Source organism: Chelonoidis abingdonii, chromosome 16 (assembly GCF_003597395.2).
Source record: "Chelonoidis abingdonii isolate Lonesome George chromosome 16, CheloAbing_2.0, whole genome shotgun sequence".
NCBI lineage: Eukaryota > Metazoa > Chordata > Testudines > Testudinidae > Chelonoidis > Chelonoidis abingdonii.
Genome location: NC_133784.1, coordinates 14,092,567 through 14,117,258, shown reverse-complemented (window position 1 = coordinate 14,117,258; position 24,692 = coordinate 14,092,567). Strand labels below are relative to the sequence as shown.

Sequence of the window (24,692 nt, the reverse complement as noted above, 5' to 3'; positions counted from 1 at the left end):
TAACAGAGAGGGACAATTACTTTTATTGGCAGATACAGTAGCCACAAAGAGATAATTCAAACCAAGTTCCCTTCCCAACAGGGCTGTTTTAGCCAAAGGCTCTTTTCAAAACAAGGGAGGGGAGGCAGACAGGGGAAGCATATGATTGCCTGCATCTTGCAGCTGCAGAGAAACACCACCCTGCCAAGGCTGCGTGCTCACAGGCCATCCCATGATTGAATCTTAGGGTACATCTACACTACGGGATTATTCTGATTTTACATAAACTGGTTTTATAAAACAGATTGTATAAAGTCGAGTGCACGCGGCCACACTAAGCACATTAATTCGGCGGTGTGCGTTCCGATCGCAGTGATCGATTTCCAGAGCGTGCACTGTGGGTAGCTATTCGTAGCTATCATATTCCTGCAGTCTCCCTGCCCCTTAGAATTCTGGGTTGAGAGCCCAGTGGCTGATGGGGCAAAAATCAGTGTCCATGTTCTGGTAAATGTCGTCAGTCCATTCCTTCCTCCGGAAGCAACGGCAGACAATCATTTCGCACCTTTTTCCCTGGGATTGCCCTGGCAGATGCCATAGCACAGCAACCATGGAGCCTGTTCAGCTTTTTTTTTTTTTTTGTTTTTTTTTTTTTTAAACACAGTCACCGTATGCGTACTGGATGCCGCGGACAGAGGCAATACTTCAGCGCTACACAGCAGCATTCATTTGCGTTTTGCGTGATAGCAGAGACAGTATCAGTCGTTCTGTACATCTGCTGCCAGCAAAATGGCAATGAGATGATGTTATCGTGTCCTCTGTACTCTTCTGCTTCATGCGGTGCCCTTGCTGAGGATCGGCCGGGCGCAAAAGCAAAACTAGAACTCCCCGAGTCATCCTGCTATTATGTATTCGTAAAAATAGAGTCAGTCTGCTAGAACATGGTGGCAAGTGTAGCCAAGAACCAGTGTATCGGAGAGCACAGCTGCTCTGTGTCAGGTCTCCGCAGAAATGATGAGCACATCATTTCACATTGCCCGCTCCAACAACCCACCCGTTGCTTCCTCTCTCCAACCTTCCTGGGCTACCGTCAGTGTCCCCCCCGTTGTGTCATGAAGTATAAAGATCAAGGATAAGAAACACTGAGTTTTTAGTGACATAAAATGAGGAGGAGCAGCCTCAATCCGGTGCTATGATAGTCACAGGCAGGCACATTAAAGCGGTGTGGGGAGAGAGCCCAGCATCCTACTGCTTATGATAGTCCAGGCAGTACGGAATCTTTTTCTTTACACATGAAAGGGAGGGGGCTGATGATGCTCAGCCCCCATTTGCTATGATGAAGACGGTTACCAGCCTTCTGGTACCATCTACTCGAATGACCGAAGAATCATTCCTATTTTATCCCTAGTGTACCCCGCCCGCAGCTGCACTCGACCTCGAGGACCAGCGATGATCACATCACTCAAGCGATAGGAGCTGTCATAGCTTTCCTACTCAGATCTGAACCTTAGTTCAGAAATAAGATGGTGCTAGCCATGAAACCTCCAAGCTTATTTACGCAGCTTAGATTCGGATATCCTGCCACCAGACAAAATTTCAGTGCTGCCCATCTGTCCTCACCCAAAACCTTCCCTGGGGGACCCAAGACTCAGATGCCCTAGTCTCAACAAGAAATAAGCCGCAACGTCCTTCTCCTGCTTTCTCCTGCCGTCCCCTCCTCGTGTTACCCTGGAAAGATTACTGTACCTTAAACCTGCATTGAATTACAAACAGAGCAGGGACACATTTCACACCTCCCCCCTCCTTTCTTTTTCCCCCTCCTAAGTCTTCCCGTGAGAGAGACAGTATAATACCGCTACACACGAGTTCTCTTCCCCTTGAGCCTCAACTAAAAAAATCCAACAAGTTTTAAAAAGAACTTTATATAAAAAAAACTTTAGATGCAGAGATTAGACAAACCTATAACTCGATTGGCCGTAATGGTCTCTGTATCAAGAATGACAATATACAGGTCATGCTTAAAAGAAAAAGATGAATAAACAGGCCTGTATCGATAAAGGAATTACAATTTAAACATTCCAGCAATTACACACATGTAATACAAAAACATATTTAAAAACCTATATTGTCTTTATACTTACTACCATGGGAAACAGAAGATAGAAGCCTGAAGGTACAGAGATCCTCTCAGAGCCGGGCGAGAGAGACACAGAGCGACAGAGACAGACAAAAGACGACACAGCCCAAGAAATTACGCTCCCTGAGCATTGAAACTCCGTTTCATGGATGGCTCTGGGTCAGGTGTTATGCGTTCCCTTTGTAACCCTTTACAGGTAAAAAGAAACATAACGGCTTAGCTATCTGTTTATGCAGGACACTTCACGGGTGTAAGGACCGGTTACCAGTCCTACTGCACCATCGTGTCCACCAGGGAGGGGATGTAGGAGCGAATTACTGCGCATGCACCTGCTGCGAGCATCGCTGTCTCTACCTAGCAGCATTCAGTAGGCATAGGGTGACACTAAGAAGGTCAAGAACAGATTTCTTCTTTTTCCTATTCACCAGTTAGTGGGGGGCGGGGGAGAGTAAATTGAGGAGCTAATTCCCTGAACAACCGGACATGTGTTTGAAGCTAGGCTACTGGGAGCTCAGTCAAGAAGACTTTTCAGAGACTGCTGTGGACGGTGGGATAGCTGGAGTCCTCATACCCCTCCCTCCCTCCTCCATGAGCGTCCATTTTGATTCTTTGGCTTTCCGTTACGCTTGTCACGCAGCACTGTGTAGCCTGGAGATTTTTTTAAATGCATTTGGTATTTCGTCTTCTTTAAGGAGCTCTGATAGAACAGATTTGTTTCCCCATACAGCGATCAGAACAGTGTCTCCCGTACGGCATGCTGGAGCTCTTTTTGATTTGGGACTTGCATTGGCACCCAGTGCTGATCAGCTCCACGCTGGGCAAACAGGAAATGAAAATCTAAATTTCGCTGGGCTTTTCCTGTTTACCTGCGCAGCATCCCGAGTCAGATTTGCTGTCCAGAGCAGTCACAGTGATGCACTGTGGGATACCGCCCGGAGGCCAATACCGTCGATTTCCGGCCACACTAACCCTAATCCGATATGGTAATACTGATTTTAGCACTACTCCTCTCGTTCGGGAGGAGTACAGAAACCAATTTAAAGAGCCTTTTATATCGATATAAAGAGCGTTGTAGTGTGGACGGGTACAGCGTTAAATCGGTTTAACACTGCTAAAATCGGTTTAAATGCGTAGTGTAGACCAGGCCTTAGGGTATGTTTACACTGGAGCTCAGGCAGACATACCTGTGCAGTTTGGATCAAGCCAGCATGCTAAAAACAAACGCAGACATGGCAGTGTCGGCGGTGAGGCAGGGCAGCCACCCATCCAAGTACATACCTAGGGTTTCAGATGGGATAGTACTCGAGGTGGCTGGTCCATCCTGCTGCTTGCGCCATCACGGCTACACTTCGATTTCCCACATGCTCACTCAGAGCTAGCGCGTGCCTGTCTACTCGAGCTGGAAATCACACCTCCAGCTCCAGACTAGACACACCTCCAGCGAGGAGTTCAGAGGTACAGCTGCAAAGACACCTGAGCAGCAGTGACAAGAGATGGTGAAGCAAGTGAATAAGCCTACCACTGAAACAACGGGGGTGGGGTGGAAAACAGTAATGAGCCACTGAGGCATTAAACCTGGCTACATAACATGGTAAAGTACCTCACTCACTGGTTACTGAATACCGTTAGAAGTCTTATCTACAATATCAATTGTACCGGCATTGTAACTAGGTCCCTGGACTGGACTGAGTTTGTAGACTGCACAAGTCCAACAGTACCCTCAGCAATCTAAAAATACCACAGGTTAGTGATGCACATACAACCCACAACCAAATGGGCAGGGTAACTTCAATGCCTGGCTACGCTGCTGTCTGCAGCCATATCACCTGTGATCAGTCAGATCCAGCAACCTAAGCAGGGCCTGGACAGGTCACTACGTGGAGGAGAGCCTCCAAGGGACATCTAGATACTCAGATAATTACATCCTGCCACCTGAAACTACCTCTGTAGTTTCAACTGTATACCCTGTTGTCATAAACAGGTAGCTAAGGGTTAATGTTTCTTTTACCTGTAAAGGGGTTAACAAAGGGAACCAGACACTTGACCAAAGGACCAATCAGGAAACCGGATTTTAAAATGTGAGAGTGGGTTTGGTTTTGTTTTCTCTTTGGTTTCTCTCGGCTATGAGAAGAAACAGTTTTTCTTTCACCTCCAAGTTTCTTTCTACCTGTGTACCAAGTTGTAAGCTACAAAGGAAAAGCAATAGGGTTGATATTGTAGATTCTATTTACATGTGGGTACATCGTGGTGGGTTTAAATGTTGCTACCTTTTGAATCAGACTGTTTATTTTCTATTTTCTTATAAGCAATTACCCTGTATGATCTCTTAATGCAGAGCTGATTTACTATGTACTTTTCCTTTATTTATATAAAGTTTCTTTTAAACCTGGTTGAGGTTTTTGGTTTCTCTAGTTAAAGCTACGTCCGAAGGGAGGGGAAAATCTCTTGTTTAGCTTGACTAGGTTTGAATGCATGCCTCAGGGGGAGGTAACTCCCTCTCTGGTTTGTATTCAAGGACTTAGTACAGTATCGCCAGGCTACCCCAGGGAGAGGAAAAGCTGGGTGATAAATAGAGGAGACAAGGGGAGACTTGTTTCCCTGTGGTAGGGGCCCAGGGTGCTGGCTTGGGGGGGTCCCCCAATAGGTATTGGGCGACCCTGGGGCGATCAGGAGGCCCTGAATCCTGATTGGTGCAGTGAGATCAGATCCAAGCTGGTATAAGCATTGGGGAGTTTCATGCTTAAGCCCCCAGATTTTGGACGCTTAAGGTCCAGATTTGGGGACAGAGACTTATTACACCTGTCTTCAACTTCTGGTCCTGTCTATAGTTATAACCTTGTGCTATTCTGTTAAAACTCTGCCAGGCACTGCTATAGTTAAGGCCTGGGACTAGCTTACTGTTTTTTCAACGTGCTCTAAAATCTACATTGCTTACTCTGTCTTCAGTTGCTCTGCCTCATGGCAATTTGGTTAGTTCAGCAAACGGTTTCTGCAATACAACCTCCCTAAAAAAGGGCCAGGCAACTGATGTTTCTCCCATTTTTAACACATTCCTGGAGCTCAAACTGATAGCTTTGTTCCCCCAAACTAATATCACTGCTCAGAAATGAGCTCAGATAGCATCTGGTTCAGGGAGCATATTTTATAAAAAGTTATTCAGGGAAAGATTGATCTGGGAGAGAGTAGATGAATGACCAGTATGCAACTTATTAGGGTAATGTGATCATGCCACAAGCTCTTTCACCCTTTCTGAACACTGGGAGCAAGCACAGTTAAAAAAAAAAAAAAAAAAAAAAAAAAAAAAAAAAGCAAGTAGCTTCCATCTCAAACGTCTGCACGATCAGAGGGGTGGCCGAGCATACGGACACACACCTACTGTTGGAAGCCCTAATTTAAGGACTGGTGTAAGGTCGACACTGACTAAGGCACAGTCTACACTGGGGGGCAGAGGCGGTGTCAATCTAAATAATGCAACTTCAGCTGTGCTGAAATCGACATACTTAGATCAACTTCACCGTGGTGAGTTGACTGCTGCCACTCCCCCGTCGACTCCGCCTCTTGCGACGGTGGAGTACAGGAGTTGATGGGAGAGCGCTTGGGATTCGATTTATCACGATAAATCGACCCCTGCTGGATCAATGGCTGCCTGCCGATCCAGTGGGTAATGTAGAGATACCCTCTGACAGGGTCAGGACACTGCTCAATCAAGACCACAATTTACATCAATCACACAAAAAACAAAACCAAATTTCTCCTTTCTACAATAATTCATCCGATCAGCACAAATCAAGGATTCTCACGCCTAATCATTTCACACCTCCCCAGCCTGTAGTTTGTGTGAAACTGGAGGTGACAGTTCTAGCTATGCAGCCCTTTAAAACACAAACCATCTCACTGCTGGGATGCAGTGCGCAGGTACAGTAGGTGTATCTGCCAGACTGTATCCTCACTAAGGCACCAGCTGGGTTTAGGGTGGGCTGAGCAGGCACCAGCTGGCTCTGCCTGGCCCACACTCAATCACTTCACTCACCCTGCACAAGACACTGCCAGATGTGACCTTGTACCTAAGAATTCCCTCTGGAACCTGCACCTTCCCCTGCCTTATAGTTCACCGTCATGCACATGACCCAACAGCTACAAAGCCCCAGAGCAATATGCCAGTGAGCTCCTGTTAACACAACCCACATGACTCAGCGCTGCAATGAAGGGTCCTGATGCACTTCTCAGAGCACAGCATGAGCTCTGCCAGCTTGCTGCAACCAATCCGGGCCATAGCCAACCCTAACACAGTGAAGGGCGACCGGAACACATGCAGATGAGAGAGAACACAATTCCGTAGGACACCACACACTACCTGAAATGAAACACATCCCTAGCAGTTCCTCATGTCTGCTTATTATAGGACTTCACAGGCTATCCCCCAGGGACTGTTGCAAGCTCCAGGGGGTAGGGTTAAGGTTGTAGGACAAGGCAGGGCTACACTGTAGCTCTCTATTTCCTGGCTTTTAAGTGCATTCAATGGTTTCAAGGCACCGTGAGTCATCCCTAACTGCGTTAACCAAGACTGGGTAGTGATTACAACCATTCAGGCTGCTGAACTATAGATGCCTTTGCCGCAGTACCCACAGCAGAGCCAAGATACTGCAATGGAGATACCTGTCCCATGTCATGGTAATTGCAGCACAGCAACTCGTTCAAGCACTCGTAGCAGTACGATCTCAAAAGTGCTCTGGAATCTTTTGGAATGAAAAGTGCTGTATAAATATCAGCTGCTCATTCGAATTGGCAGCAGCCTCACCTCTGGGCAGATTCCAGCCAAGCATTAGGCAGCGTTTGCCTCCCTCAAGGAGTAAGCAATGTTTTGGATTTCTCCCTCCCCCGTGACTAGCGGGGGAGATGTCCTGGAGTGGTTAACTTTACTGAGCTTGGTGGCAAAAGAAAGACACTGCAGGCAAGCAGCCAGCAAACCGGGAGAAGAGGTGAAATAAAATGAGTTGTGAAAACCTGCCCCACTCCCTCACCCAAAGTAACGCTCTCACATTAGCCAGAGGATGCTGAAGCTACAAATACAAATACACATGGCTTGACAGAAGGCAAACTGAGCACTATCATCTGCAACTACTCAACTAACAAGTGAACTGACACAGATGGCTACCACCCACGCCTCATCTCCCCACCTGCTCACCATCCTAACAGCCTGAGGGAAAAACTATCCCACCACCTCAACAACTGTTCGTGTATTGACACTCCCAGCACAGCTCCCAACATGCAACACACCTGTCCATGGTGAACCTGGGGGTGCTGAGACAGCTTAGCTCCCACTCCAGCTGTTTCTCTAATTATATTAAACACGCAGAATTCAGCTGCAGCTGCTCAGGCTGCTTCCCAAAAGACTTTCCTTTTAATTAAAAATTTGCTATTAAAAAGCATTAAAGTGTGTAATACAAATAATCCTCTGGAAGTTATCTGTTCCAGCAGCTAATGACAGGCTTCATTAGAGCGGTAACTAACAGGAGCAGGACGGTTAGCTCCTGCTGCTGCTAAGCAGTCCCCTAGGATGATGGCATCTCCCCTCCGCCCCTCCTGGCTCTGACAGAGAGGTTACAGGATGCATGCTGTATACGTGACAGCTGGTTGCACACTCCCAAGCCCCAAACATTTCACATTGACTGAATTTTTAAAGCCCCAGAGAACAGCAATGCATTCTCATCTCAACCCAGTTCCCCTCAGACAGAACCAAGCCTCTGCAGATGCAGTCCAAGGATCTCCACTGAAAGAGCAAAAGGAGATGGGCTAGGCTAGTATGAAAAACTACAAGGAAGATTTCACCATGTACTTCTTGTAATTCTTATGGCCAGAGAAATGCGTAACAACTCCAGCCCTGGAAAGTGAGGGCAAGTTAATACTATCCCTGCCATGAAGGGATTCTGGCAAGAGAATATTCTACAGAGAATAGAATCCTGTTTTCTAGGACACTTCGCTGAACCACAATTTCCTCCCTGTTAAGTATCTGTTCTCTTGTTACTTTTAAATGTGTCTGTGAAAGGGAAATGTACTTCACTGAATAGAAGTTATATTTGTGACATTTCAGTTTTAGTTAGCTTTTATTTCCTCTTTTAGTCTTTATTTCGCAACTTCTGTCTTGACAGACTAGAGCCCAACATCTCCCACCTACCCCCTGCTCAACCCCAGGGAACCAGCCAAATGAGTCTACATTAGCTGGGACAGTAGCAAAAGTTCTGGTTAAACTGCATTCATTCCTTTTCATGAGAATTAGCAACAGTTCCCAATTATCCATGTACCAGCTAAACACTGTACCTTGCAATTTTCAGAGAGCATGCGAGTGTATGTATTTAAAAAAGCTGGATGCACACAAGTCCATGGGGCCGGATGCAATGCATCTGAGGGTGCTGAGGGAGTTGGCTGATGTGATTGCAGAGTCACTCGTGATGATCGGGTGAGGTATCGGATGATTGGAAAAAGGCTAATGTAGAGCCCATCTTTAAAAAAGCGAAGAAGAAGAATCCGGGGAACTACAGGCTTACCTCAGTCCCCAGAAAAATCATGGAGCAGGTCCTCAAAGGAATCCATTTTGAAGCTCTTGAAGGAGAGGAAGGTGATCAGGAACAGTCAACATGGATTCACAAAGAGCAAGCCATGCATGACCAACCTGATTGCCTTCTATGATGAGATAACAGGCTCTGCGGATATGGGGAAAGTGGTGGATGTGATATACCTTGACTTTAGCAAAGCTTTTAATATGGTCTCCCACAGCATTCTTGCCAGCAAGTTAAAGTAGTATGGGTTGGATGAATGGACTATAAGGTGGACAGAAAGCTGGCTAGATCATCAGGCTGAACAGCTCGTGATCAACGGCTCGATGTCTAATTGGCAGCCGGTATCAAGCAGAGTGCCCCAGAAGTATGTCCTGGGGCTGGTTTTGTTCAACATCTTCATTAATTATCTAGATGATGGGATGGATTTGCACCCTCTGCAAGTTCATGGATGACACTAAGATATGTCCATAGTTGTTACTTAACTATAATTCTCTGAAGATAGCACACAGCAGGGGGAGGGATAGCTCAGTGGTTTCAGCATTGGCCTGCTAAACCCAGGGTTGAGAGTTCAATCCTTGAGGGGGCCATTTGGGGATTTAGTTGGTGATTGGTCCTCCTTTGAGCAGGGGATTGGACTAGATGATCTCCCTTTCAACCCTAATAATCTATGATTCTATGGGGGGAGAGGAAGATATGCTGCAGGGTAGGGATAGACAAATTGGAGGATTGGGCCAAATAAATAAAACAAACGGCATTTGTCCTTGTTGAACCTCATCAGAGTCCTGCACTTAGGACGGAAGAATCCCATTAACTGCTACAGTTTAGGGACCGAATGGCTAAGCGGCAGTTGCAGAAAACGACCTGGGGATTACAGTGGACGAGAAGCTGGATGTGAGTCAACAGCATGCCCTTGTTGCCAAGAAGGCTAACGGCATACTGGGCTGCATTAGTAGGAGCACTGCCAGCAGATCAAGGGACGTGATTGTTCCCCTATATTCGGCATTGGTGAGGCCACATATGGAATATTGCATCCAGTTTTGGGCCCCCCACTACAGAAAGGATGTGGACAAATTGGAGAGAGTCCAGCGGAGGGCAACAAAAATGATTAGGGGGTACATGACTTATGAGGAGAGGCTGAGGGAACTGGGCTTATTTAATCTGCAGAAGAGAAGAGTGAGGGGGGATTTGATAGCAGCCTTCAACTACCTGAAGGGGGGTTCCAAAGAGGATAGAGCTCGGCTGTTCTCAGTGGTGGCAGATGACAGAACAAGGAGCAATGGTCTCAAGTTGCAGTGGGGGACGTCTAGGTTGGATATTAGGAAAAACTATTTAACTAGGAGGGTGGTGAAGCACTGGAATGGGTTACCTAAAGAGGTGGTGTAATCTCCATCCTTAGACGTTTTTAAGGCCCAGCTTGACAAAGCCCTGGCTCGGATGATTTAGTTGACGTTGGTCCTGCTTTGAGCAGGGGGTTGGACTAGGTGACCTCCTGAGGTCTCTTCCAACCCTGATATTCTATGAACTAGCACAAAGCTGGAGTTGTGCAGCAGACACATCAACCGACAGGGACTAAGAGAGTCACTGTGCAGCCCTCAAGATGAGGCGGTAATGGAGAAATATAGTTCCCAAAAGAACAAGACTGGCGGGGAAAGGGATGAAGAACAAATTAACGAACGAAAGAACAAAAGAATCCAAGTCAGGAACATGAAGGAATGGATTGGCCAATTCTCAGCACACCCCCCAACCCCACTGCAGTGCACACAGATAAGCATCAGCACCCTGTGCAACTGGAGAAAGGGAAACCTACAGCTCAGCTGGCACAAACTTAAGGGAGGGAAAAGATCTGCTGCTGAAGTAGTGTTTGGCATTTTCGGGGGGAGGGGTGGGAGGAGGAGGGGAAAATGAAGATGAGGAGAGGTAGCTGCTGTCATCCTACAAGCACTCCCAGGAACCATAGCAACCCACTCAACAGCCTGAGCCTGTTCCAAGGCAGAGCCATTCAAACTGAGAGCTGGGAAAGCAGTGAACTGCGTCTCCTGCTACAAGGACTTAACACAGGCCCTCCCTCCTCCTCCACACCAACAGGTTCACACGGGAACAAGGAACATGTCCAGCACCCCCACCTCCCCCAGGCAGAAGCAGTCACATGGCAGAGCTGCATTTAAACACAGAGGGCCAAATTCTTCCATGGTGTCGCACCAAAGAAGTCAGCTGAGCCCTGCTAGAGGTGAATTTGGCTGAGCTGCTGGAAAGTACCCATAGCCAGCATTTTAACTATTCTCTGCACACATATCTTCTGTAATCCAATTTCTGAGGCAGCCTAGACTTCTGCAGTCCACAACAACTGAACTCGCTGCTTACTGCAAACAATGTCCAGTTTCTTCTTGCTAGAACGGGGACAGTTGGAGTTATTTTGTTAAAAAAAGGTAGTGGGAAAACATTCCAGAGCACATACATAATGAAGATCTGGTTAACAAGGAATGTGTTTCTCAAGATAAGAAGGCCTGAAGTTCTGAATCAAACCATTAGCCCTTCAAGTCTAGTCTCCTGCCTCCACAGGTAATCAGTGCCTAACCTTTCATAAGCAGGTGAAACTACCCTACAACAACCCCAGCTAACTGTGCAGTGCTGTATACACAAGAAAAATTTACTTCCTGGTCCCTTCAGCAATCCTCACATTTGATCACCATAATCTCAGCACGCAGAAACTACAAGTATTATTTACACAGACACCAACATATGATTTTTCCTGGGGAATGGACTTCTAAAGTGGTACGTCACGTGATAAAGGAATATCAAACTGAGCAGGATCAGAGAAAAATTAAGTTTATCCATAACTGATTTCTCTAGATCTTTCCTCAAATCTGAAAAACAGAAGTGCCCAAGAAGGAGAAGAATATAGGGAGACAGCAACAAGATGCAAAAGTTACACTTGGAAAAATAATCAGGAGCACAGATATTTGAAGGGAAGGAGAAACCGAGACAGCACTAGTTCTGAAAGGGGCCTAGGACAGCAGTTGGAAGGAGTTTGGAAGAGCAAAGTAAGCCTGGGACAGTACTGAAGAGTACAGAGGCAAAGAGCCCATGTCATGCAACAGGGAGCCCATTTGGTGGGGCCATATCAGAATTATTTGTATTACCACCAGCTCCTTAGGCAATCAGTTCTGGAGGCCACAATCAGCAAAGAGAGCACAACAGAACAGAAGAAGGCAGAAAACAACAAGAGTGATCAGGGCTCACTTAGTAGCAAAGATTTTAAAAGCTACATTTGTATAGTTTGACTAAGCACTGTCAAAGGAGGGGAGGACATGATAGAAGTCTATAAATAGTCAAGAGGTGGATACATCAGATTCTAGGAGCCCTTGATTTCTGGGATAGCGCTTTCAAAAAATTTCCCACCGTTGTAACTTTAAGGAGTCCTAATGCAGGCAAGGCCACATTTAGCATCAGACAGTTGAAACCTGCCTTGAGCAACACAAAGATTCTGGTAATCACCTGTAGCCTTGTCTGCACTCAGGACCCCAACACTACACCTCATACACTAGGCCAGGGGTAGGCAACCTATGGCACGTCCCAAAAGTGGCAGGTGAACTGATTTGCAGTGGCACTCACACTGCCCGGGCCCTGGCAGCTCTGCATTTTAATTTAAGTGAAGCTTCTTAAACATTTTAAAAATCTTATTTACTTTACATACAATAGTTTAGTTATATATTATAGACTTATAGAAAAACACCTTCTAAAAACATTAAAATCTATTACTAGCACACAAAACCTTTAATCAGAGTGAATAAATGAAGACTTGGCACACCACTTCTGAAAGGCTGCCGACCCCTGCACTAGAGCATCCTGACCTCAGAGAGCTGCACTGCTGTTAGCAAGGGTAGAAAATGGCTGAAATCTCTTCTCCCCAGAATAGAGTATAGACAGTATCTCAATTAGCAGGCTCTGTTAGGTTATGTCTACACTACGACTTTACTGCAGCTGCGCCACTGTAAGGGCTCCTGGGTAGCCACTCTATGCCGATGGGAGAGGGCTCTCCCGTCAGCAAAACTAAAGCACGTCAATGAGCGGCGGCAGCTACGTTGGCAGGAGAGAGTCTCCTGCCAACACAGTGCTGTTCACACTGGTACTTTTGGTCGGTGAAACTTAAGTTGGTCCGGGGGGGGGGGGGGGGGGGGGGCAGGGAGGAGATGTTTTTCCACACTTCTGACCGACAAAAGTTTTGCTGATAAAAGTGCTAGTGTAGTTGTGAAGTTAGTCCAGGTGTTCATTCTAAGGCCATGGCTACACTGGCACACAGTGCTGCAACTTTCTCGCTCAAGGGTGTGAAAAAAACACCCCCCCAAGTGCTACAAGATACAGCGCTGTAAAGCGTCAGTGTAAACAGTGCCGCAGCGCTGGAAGTGTGGCTCCCAGCGCTGCAAGCTAAACCCCATGAGGATGTGGAGTATGTGCAGTGCTGGGAGAGCTCTCTTCCAGCTCTGGCGCTGCGACTACACTCACACTTCAAAGCGCTGCCGCGGTAACGCTTTGAAGTTTCGAGTGTAGCCATATCCTAAGGCTACATCTGGTTTGACAGCTGAGCTACATGTTAAATAAGCAGGGTTTTTGTTTGTTTGTTTTTAAAAAGGTACATTTTATCTAGGCAGTCTCACAATATTCAGTGATGAGAAGGGAGCAGAGCCTAAATATCCCTCCTGAAGAGACTGGCTAGAACTCCAGCGAGGGAGGCTTGGTTCTGCAACTCACCGCAGGAGAAAGTACCTGGTTGTCCCTCCCATTACGTTAAAAAACTTGTCTCTGGTTTTCAAAGAAGTGAAAGGGCTTTGCAAGCCTTTGATGCAGACATAGCTCTGCAAAGCTTTCCAGAGCTGTCTGAATGTCATATCAGACAGAGAAAGAAGAAATCTGACATCCCCTACGGAGGCAAGGCTCTCACTGATCTCTGTGAGAGTTTTCACTGGACCAGGCCTTCTCCTGTGTATTTCCTTGCCCTCATTATGAGTCAATCAGATTTGCTTTCCCTTTGAAACAAAGGATGAAGGTGGATTGGTCACCAATTAATCCCGGTCCCATTTGACTGCACTTAACTGCCGCTCCTGGCCAGCACAGAGGAATGGGTTATGCGGATAAGTGGGAATTTGAGTTTGCAAAGGAACTCCAGAATACTACAGACAAAGCATTTAGCCCCTCTGATGCATAAAGCAGTGTGGATAGACTTCAGAGAGTCTCCCTGCCCCAATAAGGCCATACCCATCAGAAACTGAAGGGCTGGGGAAGGAAATCCCAGAGGACATCACTCCTTCCCCACTGAAAACAGCTAGGAATGAAATGGATGGTAACAAAAAGCCAGACACATTTGGATGGCAGCCAGTTGACAGCGCTCGATACACTGCATTAGAGCAATTTGCCTTTGGAAAGCAAGACTTTCTAGAAGTTCCCTCAACATCAGTCTCTTCCCTCTAGAGGCTGACAATGTCTCTGGACTGCAGAATAACTGGACCGAAAACTCAGCCCCTCAAAGTAGCATACTGCTGAGGTTACCTCGGCCCCAATGTGTAGCCCCAGACACAGCAAGAAAACTGCCAATTACACAGCAGTAATCCACAATGAGTGCTGAGATTTGGTGGTGGCATTTTCAGAGAAATGATGGGTGGTCACAGCACGAAGAGTTAGAGCAGGGGTCCCCGACGCGGTGCCCTAAATGCACCCATGTCCTGGCCAGTGGTCGAGCATTCGCTGAAATGCTGCCGAATTTCTGCGGCGTTTCGGCAGCGACACCTCTTGATGACGTTGCTAGTCGGTGGCCCGCCAGATGAAAAAGTTGGGGACCACTGAGTTAGAGCAAGGGAAATATAATAGAAATAGACACACCATCTGCACGCCCCACAATTGTTTTACACCCCAAATAACCTTTATTTTAGCCATTTTTGGTACACGATTGACATATGCTGTGGTCATAGCTTTGCACTCTGGAGTTACCATACCAGAGCTGGCCTTTTCAGACCCAACAGATCACTTGCAAAGCCATGTGTTGCATGCCCCAAATAACCAGCAGAAGAGGGACAGAAAACATACATCCAACTTTAAAATGTTCACTCTGTAATAGCCTGCTTCAGCTCACTGCTGTATCACAGTACTTCTCAGAATGGTGTTTCCAAACAAAAGGACTATGACTTAACCCACTTCCTTATAAGCAGCCTCCAATCTGCGGAACTGTTTGGTGGTGGTGCAATGTCACCAGCATAGTGCATACTGGGGCAGTGCAACAAGCAGAAACCTTTAGGCCCAGGCAGGTCTGAATGTCACGGATTTAAAGCTGGTGGTGTACTGAACGTACCCTGTCCCTAGTTACTTGAGGTCTTCAAATTAATTCTATAACTGCTAGATGCCTTTAAAAAATTAAAAAAAAAAAAAAAAAAAAAAGTTCTTTTTAGGACAAAAAATCCTCTCCCAAAAGACTGTTGGCCACTGGCCATAAGCGTCTTCCCACATGCGTGGTGAAGCTCATTATACCAGGCAGGGTCGGTTTTATGACCCGCAGGGCCCGATTAGAATACTTGGCGGCGGGGCGTCCACTCCAGGTTTTCCACAGCACCGAAGGACCCCCCGCCACCGAAGATCCCCGGAGCAGACCCCTCGCTGCCGAAATGTCACCAAGGACCCCTGCAGGGGGGCACCCTTAGGCACGGGGCCCTCTTCGGAGAGGGGCCTGATCCGGGGAATCGGGTGAATTGGCTTAAAGCCGGCCCTGATACCAGGTAATTGATTACAAGACTGGGACACACCCAATACCAGCTGAAGTTCCTCACATATTGATCCAACTGCAGAGAGAAACTAACTAGGTTTTTGTGATCCTGGTCAGTTTCCATATGCAGTGAGCTCTGCTTGTAGAGTATTTCTGTCCTTGAATGCAGCCTTACAATCTGCTGAAAGCCTGACAAGAGATTAGGGTGACCAGATGTCCTGATTTTATAGGTACAATCTAGATTTTTGGGTCTTTTTCTTATATGGGCTCCTATTACCCCCCAACCCTTGTCCTGATTTTTCACATTTGCTGTCTGGTCACCCTAGAAGAGATGTATAGATTAATTTAAAGAAGGAGAGAGGAAAAGGAAGAAAAATTCACACCAGGAGAAAAATATTGAGACAACCTTGATGGCCATTTCTCCTACATGATTCTCAGTGCAAAAATACTGTGGGTCACCAAAAGTTTGGACATTAGCTACCAAAATGAGTCACTGCAGCTTTTTACATTACTATGCAAGAAAGCCATAGACCAGCTTATTCACAGAAGCTAATCACTTAAAAAAAAGTGGGATGGGAAGACAGGATCATGTTTTAAAGCCTCCCGGTGAAAGTCCTCCTGTACTCCAAGATATTTCCTCAGGCTGATGGCATTCTAGAAACATGCACCGCTGGGCTCAGACACATACGGTCCCATGTATGCTGCAAGTATTAACTGTGAGTGGGTGCCCTGACTCGGTTGCTTTTGTACTAAGAGGGCCCTGCTGAGTTTGGTACCACTAACCTGGCGCTGTTGATGAGCTTCTGCTCCATTTGTTTCCTGATGGGTTTGCCCTGACAGTATGGAAGCTCAGGGTTTACCTGTGATGCAGATCTAAACAGAGCTTGTTCAAACTTGTCACTAGTGACATGTATCACATTTTGGACGCCTCCGTTTTCTGTCTATTTGAGGCACCCTCTCTCTCTCACCTATTGCCCATGGCCAGAGCCACAGTCAGCAGAGCTGGAGCAGCCTCCGTCTGAAACCTGCTGGCAGCGCATTTTGGATGAGGGACCCTGAATAATGGAATTCACTCACCACCTCCCTTGGTCTGAAACAGCCTATACCTGTTGGCCTTCAGAACACACTGCAAGGGCCACTTCCTTTCCCTGGCCTTTAGGGAGGGCATGGGGACATGTGCCATGAAGGAAAGAAGCTGCACTTAGTGATGGGGGTCTTCCTCCTCCTCCTGCCTTTTGGGAAACCTGCTGCCTTTTATTTCTGTATTCGCAGATAATGCTATGGGCACCCAGAGCTTTGGACAAGCACTTTTTAAAGTGATCATATAAATCTAAATTAAGACATAAATCTCCATGTCCTAGCAAGGGCCATCCTGTCGTCTCTGTTAGAAGTCTCAGTGCAGAGGCCATGCAGACTGAACTACGACCGGAGCTGCTTCATCCAGCTCAGGATGCAAGCAAGCACCCTGGTGCAGCAGGCTGGGGGAGACTTGTGCAGCTGATTCCCAGGCAGACCCTGTTCTGAGGCTATTGGGGTTAGTCGTTGGCGCTGTCAAACCTGGCACCATGGCTCCAATTCACTTTTTATAAATATTTGGGGGGATGGGGGGCACACCACCACCATGGATACTTGTGTGAAGGAAAACCCATGTCGTCCCCAAGGGCAGCTGTGACAAAGGTAAGCCTTCCCTACGGCTCACGGCACTATGGCTCTATGGGAGCGATATCAGAGCCTGAAACCTCCTCAAAGGTGTTACTCCGCATTCTGCCCCAGAGATGCGCAACCATCTCAGATTTGTTCCGAGGTAGGCTCCAACACCTCTTTAGATCACAATAAAATACATTAATAAAAGTAATGAATAGGGTTCAAAGTTTTTGCTCAAGGCAGTTTCTAGCAAACAATGGCAAATTTCACTGGAGCAGTACTGATGGGCAAACTTCCATGGAGTTTTAGAAGGCAAAACAATCCCGCTCCTGTTTCTGAAGTTTAGTAAATAAGTTTTTTTTTATTAGAAGTTGAGTTATTTTTTTCTCCTTGAATTACAAGTCAAAGCTATCCCAGTGACTCCATCACTTATTTTTAGTCAGGCACTAAAGCCTTCAAAGCAGGCAATTCTCTCTCTATCTCCCCATTTCGCTGGGAGAAAGAAAATAAACCTGCTTGCAGGATAACCATGGAAACCAACCGTGTGAGCCACACTCAGCAGAAGACAAAACACTTTCAAGAAAGGAAACAAAGCATCAGCTCTTTTGTTTCTAGAGCTAGTGACCGCTGTGGTGAGAGAGCTGACAGCTTAGCCCATTGTACTTCAGACTTGAGGATCTCACTGAATGCAGCCTTTTCAGGGGTGTACAGAGGAAGCACCAAGAGGCAGAAGTGGGGTGAATACAGCTGCCCGCTCCAGGTGCAGAATGCCAAACAAAAAGGCTACAGAGCCAGATCTGGGACAGTTCTGTGCACAGCATGGAGAACCATGTGTGCATACCTAAGCCAGGAGGTTCAGGGTTCTATCTCCAGCGTCACAGGAGGGACTGGGATGGCTCCATATGCAGGGACTGCAGAAGGAAGGAATAACCGATGAGGCTTCATGGCAAATAAGGCCAGAATTGGGCAGTGAGCATTCACCATCCAATTCCCAGGAACAGTCTAGCAAGCACTAGCCACACCCTCACGGGGGTACTTACCAATATTTGGATGTTTTAAAAGTCGGCAGATTCGGGCCTCACGTTCCAGTTTCTGGTGATCTGGAAAGAGAGAGCGAGAAAGAGGGTGTAAGCTGGAAAACTGCAAACTAGACTTGTCATAAACAGATAGTTAAGGGTTAATGTCTCTTTTACCTGTAAAGGATTAACAAACAGGGAACCAAACACCTGAGGGGACCAATCAGGAGACAAGATACTTTCAAATCTCAGTGGAGGGATGCCTTTGTTTGTAGTTTTGGGTTTTTACTTTGCGCTCCCTAGGCTCTGAGGATGACCACACATCTCTACAGGCTCTCTAATCTTCTGTTTCCAATTTGTAAGTACAAAGGTAGAAAGACAGTATAGTCTTTTTATTTGGTTTTCTTTATGTACAAATGTGTAGTTTGCTGGAAATATTTTAAATTGTATTTTTTCTGGATAAGGCTGTTTATCCATTTTTTTATAAGCTAAAAGACCCTGTAATATTTCATCTTGATTACAGAGACAATTTTTATGTTTTCCTTCTTTTATTAAAAGTTTTCCTCTTTTTTAGAATCTAATTGATCTTTTGGTTATCTTGTATAAGACTCCAGGGAAGGGAGTCTGCACTCACCAGGGAACTGGTGGGAGAAAGGAAAGGAGGGGGAAGGGAATGGTTTATTCCCCTTTGTTGTGAGACTCAGGGAATCTGGGTCTTGGGGGTCTCCAGGGAAGGTTTTGGGGAGACCAGAGCTTATCAGGGGCTCTACCCTAAGTCCTGATTGGTGGCAGCACTACAGGATCTAAGTTGGTAATTAAGCTTAGAGGATTTATGCTGGTACCCATATTTTGGATGCTAAGGTTCAGATTTGGGAATTATACCATGACAAGACTCTTGCTTAGATCCGATGGGATAGAGAGACAGTGAATCGACAGGTCAGCAGAAGGCTAAGTGAGACTAGAAATGCTGGAATGCAGCAATCTCCCAGGAACTCACCACTGTCATGGGGCGAGGCTGCACAGGGCAAAGCATCTGCACGTAGCGAAGGCTGTGGATGACATCCCCTCCACCCCTGCCACAGTCATTGCTGGGTTGGGTTTCCCAACTTGCCTTTAAAGCAAGTAGTGCAGGGATGGAACGCTTTGGGCTCTAGTCTCCGCCACAGATGTAAAATACCAATTTGAGTTCAATGGCTTCTGAGACTGGCCCTCTTTTCAAGAAGGAGCGTGAGAGTAGATAACTGGGAACTCTCATGTGAAATGAGTTCTGCCAGGTCTCAGTGCAAAAGGAACAATCACCTCAGCCACCTTCCAAAAGAGACAATAAGATAAACTGAGTCACAGCAATGCACAGCCATCACGTGGGCTGGAGGAGCAGAGGGGGGAGCACTTGCCAGTTGCATTCAGTGCCCGTGCATGGGCTCTGTGGTGGAATGCTGATCAAGCACTCAAGACGTGCTTGCTAAGTGCTAAGCACATTTATTGCAACAGACAGGCAATGTCAGTCCAAGCAGGGCTGTCATCTGGATTAAAAGAGAAAATATCAAAGCGAGGGGAAAAGGCTTCTCCACTTCTAAAATTTAGCACATGTGGAAGCAGGGAAGGGAGCTGCAGGGGCTCTGCCTATGTTACCCAGGGAACAGAGGGTTTTTCCAGTAACTGAGGAGCCAAGAGGAAGGAGATGTGTCATTAAATTGACTGAGCCTTGGCCCTCCCCAGCCTCATCTTCTCCTTGCCCAGCCCCGCCCGGAGGGAGCAACACTCATCTGAGGGGAGTGCAAAGGCTTCACAGAGAGGGCACAAATGAGCCAGATTTGGAAAGGAACTTTAACAGCTGCTAAACTCCAGCTCTCCCAGGGATGGAGACCCCCAGAAACAGAGAAGTCAGCGTTGTCCCTCATCTCTGCCCACCAACACAAAGAGAAGGCAGAGGAAACTGGAACTGACCCCGTCTCCCCCTCCTACACTTCTTCCTTTCTGCATCTCCATCAGGCTGAGTTGAAAACGTGTGTCCTCCCTGGCCCTCTCTCTGGCAAGCAAACCTTCCCCCTGGGAATAACACTGCAGCATGAGCGGCAGGTGCCTGGCTGGCTAGATTACACAGTGTGGTCAGTGGCAGGAATGAAACATGCTTTAAATTGACAGGCTCCTCACCAGGCTTCGCCACCCTGCTTCTTGCCCCTGAAAGCCTCAGGTAACAACACAGCGGCAACACAGGGAGAAGACCAAGGCAAGGCTCCACACACATTAGCTCCCTCTTGGGCAGCCCAGGACCTGCAGGATTTTTGTCTTAGCTTTCCCATTGCTCCAGCGTAGCAAATAGCCCGATTTTATGGGTTGAGAGATGCTCACATCCTCAGCTGCTGCTGCTATTGGGGACTGAGGGGGGGATCTTTTTCTTACCCTTCCCTCCTTCCTAGTCCTAGCAGTTATGATGTTTTCACTGTTCCGTTCCAGAATCACCCCCAAAATAAGGAGCAGAAAGCAGGAATGCCTGGAGGGGCCCTGTAATGATAAAGGAGTGGCTTGGTTTCTGCCTGTATCAGTATCCCTCCCAGCAAAAGTTGTGCAAAGCAGCTGCAAGGTAACCTGCTGCTTCCAGACTGCACTGAAAGCTCTTCCCTTGGAAGGCTGAGGTTAGCTATGTGAAACCGTGATGGGTGGGTGGAGTGTAGACACATTTGTACCCCTACTTCAATGGGTGGGACGTCAGGAGAAGACAGAAGATAAAAATATTGATGCAAGGCACTCCGAAAAGAGACTCCCAAGTTCTGTGTAACTCTACCCAGAATGTCTTGCACCAGTGCACAGTATCACTGCCTGACTGCAGCTGAAAAAGAAGGAACTGAACGCAGACTATTTCCAGAGGGCAACAGGGCCCAAATGGCCAGAGACTGTACTAGCCTAAAGCTATGGCCACAAGCAGCAAAGGGATCTGAGACAGACTGCTGCCTCCCCTGGGGATGAGATGGAGGCTGTGACACACCAAAGGCAGAACATTCCCGAGCTGCAGGCTCTCTCCAGAAAAGGCCACACTCCCATTGCGCCTGGTTGGTGCCTGATGCCACTCAAACCATAAGTGAGTAGAGCACCAGGCACCCTTTCCTATCAGTCTCCTCTCAGTGGTCAGAGAGTAAGATAAACTCTTCCCCCTCCCACCCAGGACCTCTCAACTCCACTTGGCAGCACCTACAGATCTGGGGGCCCTGCTGCCCACACCGATCATGCTGCCCTCGTGAACAAGTGACGCCTGTAGAGAACCTGCTGCAAAGCATAAGGGCACAGGGAAGCCAAAGGCCAAACAGCTGAGAAAAGGAGAAGAGAGAGAGAGAGGTAGGAGCGTACCACGTGCTACTCAGCTGCTGGGCCCTGACAGCCAGCTTACAGCGTCACAGCCTCAACAGATATGACATAACCACTGAAACACCAGAGGGGACATAACTCAAGCACAATTACTCCCCTGAAACCTTACACTGTCACTGCAGGGGGCAGGAGCAGGGGACCAGGCTGGTGACTGTGACCCCACCCGCACCAGAGCTTGTGACACGGGGCCATGGCCTGACACTCCTATCTCCCAGCACACACAAGGGCTGGCCCCAGACCAGGGAAGGAGGAGGAGAGCGCTTCAGTCACAAGGTACAGCAAACTATTTCTGGTCCGAGGAAAGCGTTCCACAATGCTCTGTCTCCAGGGTAACCAAACAGGCCAACTCCAGGACAGCTCTGAGAAGGAAGGCACCTCCTGGCCGTGTGCAGCTGCTCCAGCCCCCAACAGCAACAGCCTTGTTCAGCCTGCGGGGCAGCAAGCAAACACAGAAAGGTTGACTCATATGGGCTCTGGGGGATCATGGATCTGATTCCAGGTGGCCACAGAGAGCCCTTCAACCCCAGACTCGAGAAGGGCCCCACCAGACAAGACGGTCCTTTTAAACCCCTCTTCCTTGCCACACACAGTACACTCAATCTCTGACCAGAGATCAGAAGTGAAGAGGCCTGTTTGGTCCCATACAGTCTAACACCATACCCTGTAATACATTGCGACTTCCTATTGAATCTTTTCCTGATGCTCTTTCTAATCTTATTGGCCTGTTTATTGTGGTCACAAATAAAGGAAGATTACATAAAACCAAGAAAGTAAGAAAAAAGGTAGTCACAGGGATCAGGGTCAGGCACAAGGTACTGAACAAATAGTGCATTCATGGAATCCTCAGAAGCCAAGCAGAGACGTTTGTAAGATTTGCTGTTTGCTAAACTAGCTCGCAGCTTCAGCAGGAGTGACGAAAGGCAGCCATGTGTTCAAATATCTGTCTTACCAACAGTTCAGAAGCCCAGTCATTTTTCCCATGGATCAAACTTCACAGATTTTCACACACCATCTGTCAAGCAAGGAAATATTCCTTCCTTCATTCCCCCCAAATCTCCAGCAATTGTAACTCTGCAGCTAATAAATTAAACACCACATCCTGACCTGGGTTTGAGGAATTCATATTCTACAGCCAGTAGGTACCATTGCAATCATCTGATCTGTCCTCCATAAGTTCTGAGCTGAGCTACCACACATCTTTTAGAAGAGATCCAGTCACAATGTAAAGGACTTCAAATGATGGAGAATCCACCATAGCCCTAGCTAGGTTGTTCCAAATATTAATTATCCTCACTGATAAAAATTTGCCCTTAATATCTAATACCTCACAAAGCTAAGGTACAGTATCCTCTACAATATCTTTCTAAGTCAGCTGCAATGTTTTCCAGCCATAAACCAAAATCTTTTGATTTTTGGACTTCTTCACAATTTACGAAGCAGAGAGCACAACTTTATACAATCACTGACGAAAAAGCCCATTCTAGATAGACTGCTTGTGGTGAAGTAGAAATGATACAAAACTCGGTGTTGAGTAATATCATGATTAACACAAACGTACCTGAAAACTGAAGGGCAAAACTTATTTATACTTAATGTGCACATTAGGACAGTGAATACTGAGATCCCTTTGCCAGGTTGCCTTTAAGCAAGTACAGTTATTGGATTTTTGTTCAGCATTCAGGAAGCTGTACATTTTAGATAACACTACCTCTCTTGGCATTACTATTCTGAAAGAGCAACTCCAAGCTAACAAAAAGCCTCACTACTCTTACTCTGCAAAACATTGCTTAATAACGAGATAGTTAAATAAGTGGTTGTTTTAAAAAAATGTTTTAAAAAGACAACATATTTAAATTTTAAAATTATTAATACAAATACAAAATCTGTATTTGCCCTTCAGTTTTCAGGTGCTGTCTAGAATGGGCTTTTCCATGAGTGATTGTGGAAAGTAAGACCCTCTGCTTCATAGACTTTACACGTACATGTAGTCTCACTCAACTGAATGGGACTACTCGCAAGTGTCAAGTTAAAACAGACACTTGTTGCAAGACCAGGGTGTAAGGAAAGTGATTGTACACTACAACATATGGACCATCTGCTAGAAACTGCTAACCAGGCTGGGGAAAAACAAACACAAACACGCGTCCACGTACACACAGGAAGCACTGTGTATGGAAGACAAAAGGAGAGAGTAGGCCGAGAGAAATCAAGATCTTAGCAATATTGGCAATATGTTCCAAATATATTACATATTACATTCAGTTAAAAACCAAAGGGAATGGGTTAAACAAAGTTATATTAGATTTGGCAACTGATAGCAAAAAAAAATAATATCAGCTGTACATTATGAAAAATTGGTAGAACAATCTCCAACCAGTGGTGTTGGGAACACGAACAGCTTTGAACTAAGCTGCTAAATAAATAAAATACAAGGAAATACTAATCTTCTCATATTTGATGGTGTATCAAATTCCTAATTTGTAATTTCCAATAAATTTTGAAGAGCATCTCTACAAACTTTGTGGGGAAATTAAGGACCACAATGGGGAAGTCTCATTAGTGAGTTCCTGATGCAGACCATCCAGGAGAAACATCCAGTAATTTCAAGTAAAGTATTTGAAATTTCCAGGAGTGGAGTAAAATTAAGCTATATAAATCTTTTCATTTGAGGTAAGACTTAGACCTTTGCCCACTTGAAGGAAATAACTCAGAGAAAAGAGGCATCTGGCTTTGTGATATCAAGCCTAGAAAAACTGGATTTTTAAAGACTTGTTGTTTCTCTCTGTGTAGAAGCACATGGACATCAGCTGCGTATAGGAGCCTAATATTCTGGAATAGCCATGTTTTGATAGGAATAATCATTCAGTGGCAAAAAGAAATAATGTGCAGTTAAGGTTGCTTGGTGGCATGTCACACACTTGCAGAACATGGGAGCTGAGCAAAACTCAAACTTCTATAAAGCACGAAAAGCAGGGTTGAGGTTGCGCATGTAACCTGACTCCCCCGCTTTCAGCAATGCCCCATTAACAGACAGCTCGCTCCCCTGCACCCTAACATCAGCAGAGTCCCACCAGCCCCACTTGAGAACATGGCCCCAGCCACATCCCTAACACATTCATTACACTCCCCACTCCAACCAGCCTGCTCTCCAGTACCCAGCCCCCACGTCCCAAGCAGGGAAGGTCTCCATGAAGTCTTTACTCCCAGATACACAAAGGTTTCTATTACCATTAGTTCCCTCTTGTCATAAA

General features: G+C 46.5%; 1 protein-coding gene across 22 annotated transcripts in view; it reads right to left on the bottom strand.

Annotated features, from left to right (window-relative positions):
• Window positions 1-24,692, bottom strand: part of CAMK2G (calcium/calmodulin dependent protein kinase II gamma) — a 165,119-nt gene that overhangs the window by 77,959 nt on the left and 62,468 nt on the right. For all 22 annotated transcript variants that reach the window (XM_075072899.1, XM_032778266.2, XM_075072891.1 and 19 more), the window contains exon 3: window positions 18,103-18,162. In XM_075072899.1, the coding sequence (XP_074929000.1) occupies window positions 18,103-18,162 (60 nt within the window). The remainder of the gene's footprint in view (window positions 1-18,102; window positions 18,163-24,692) is intronic.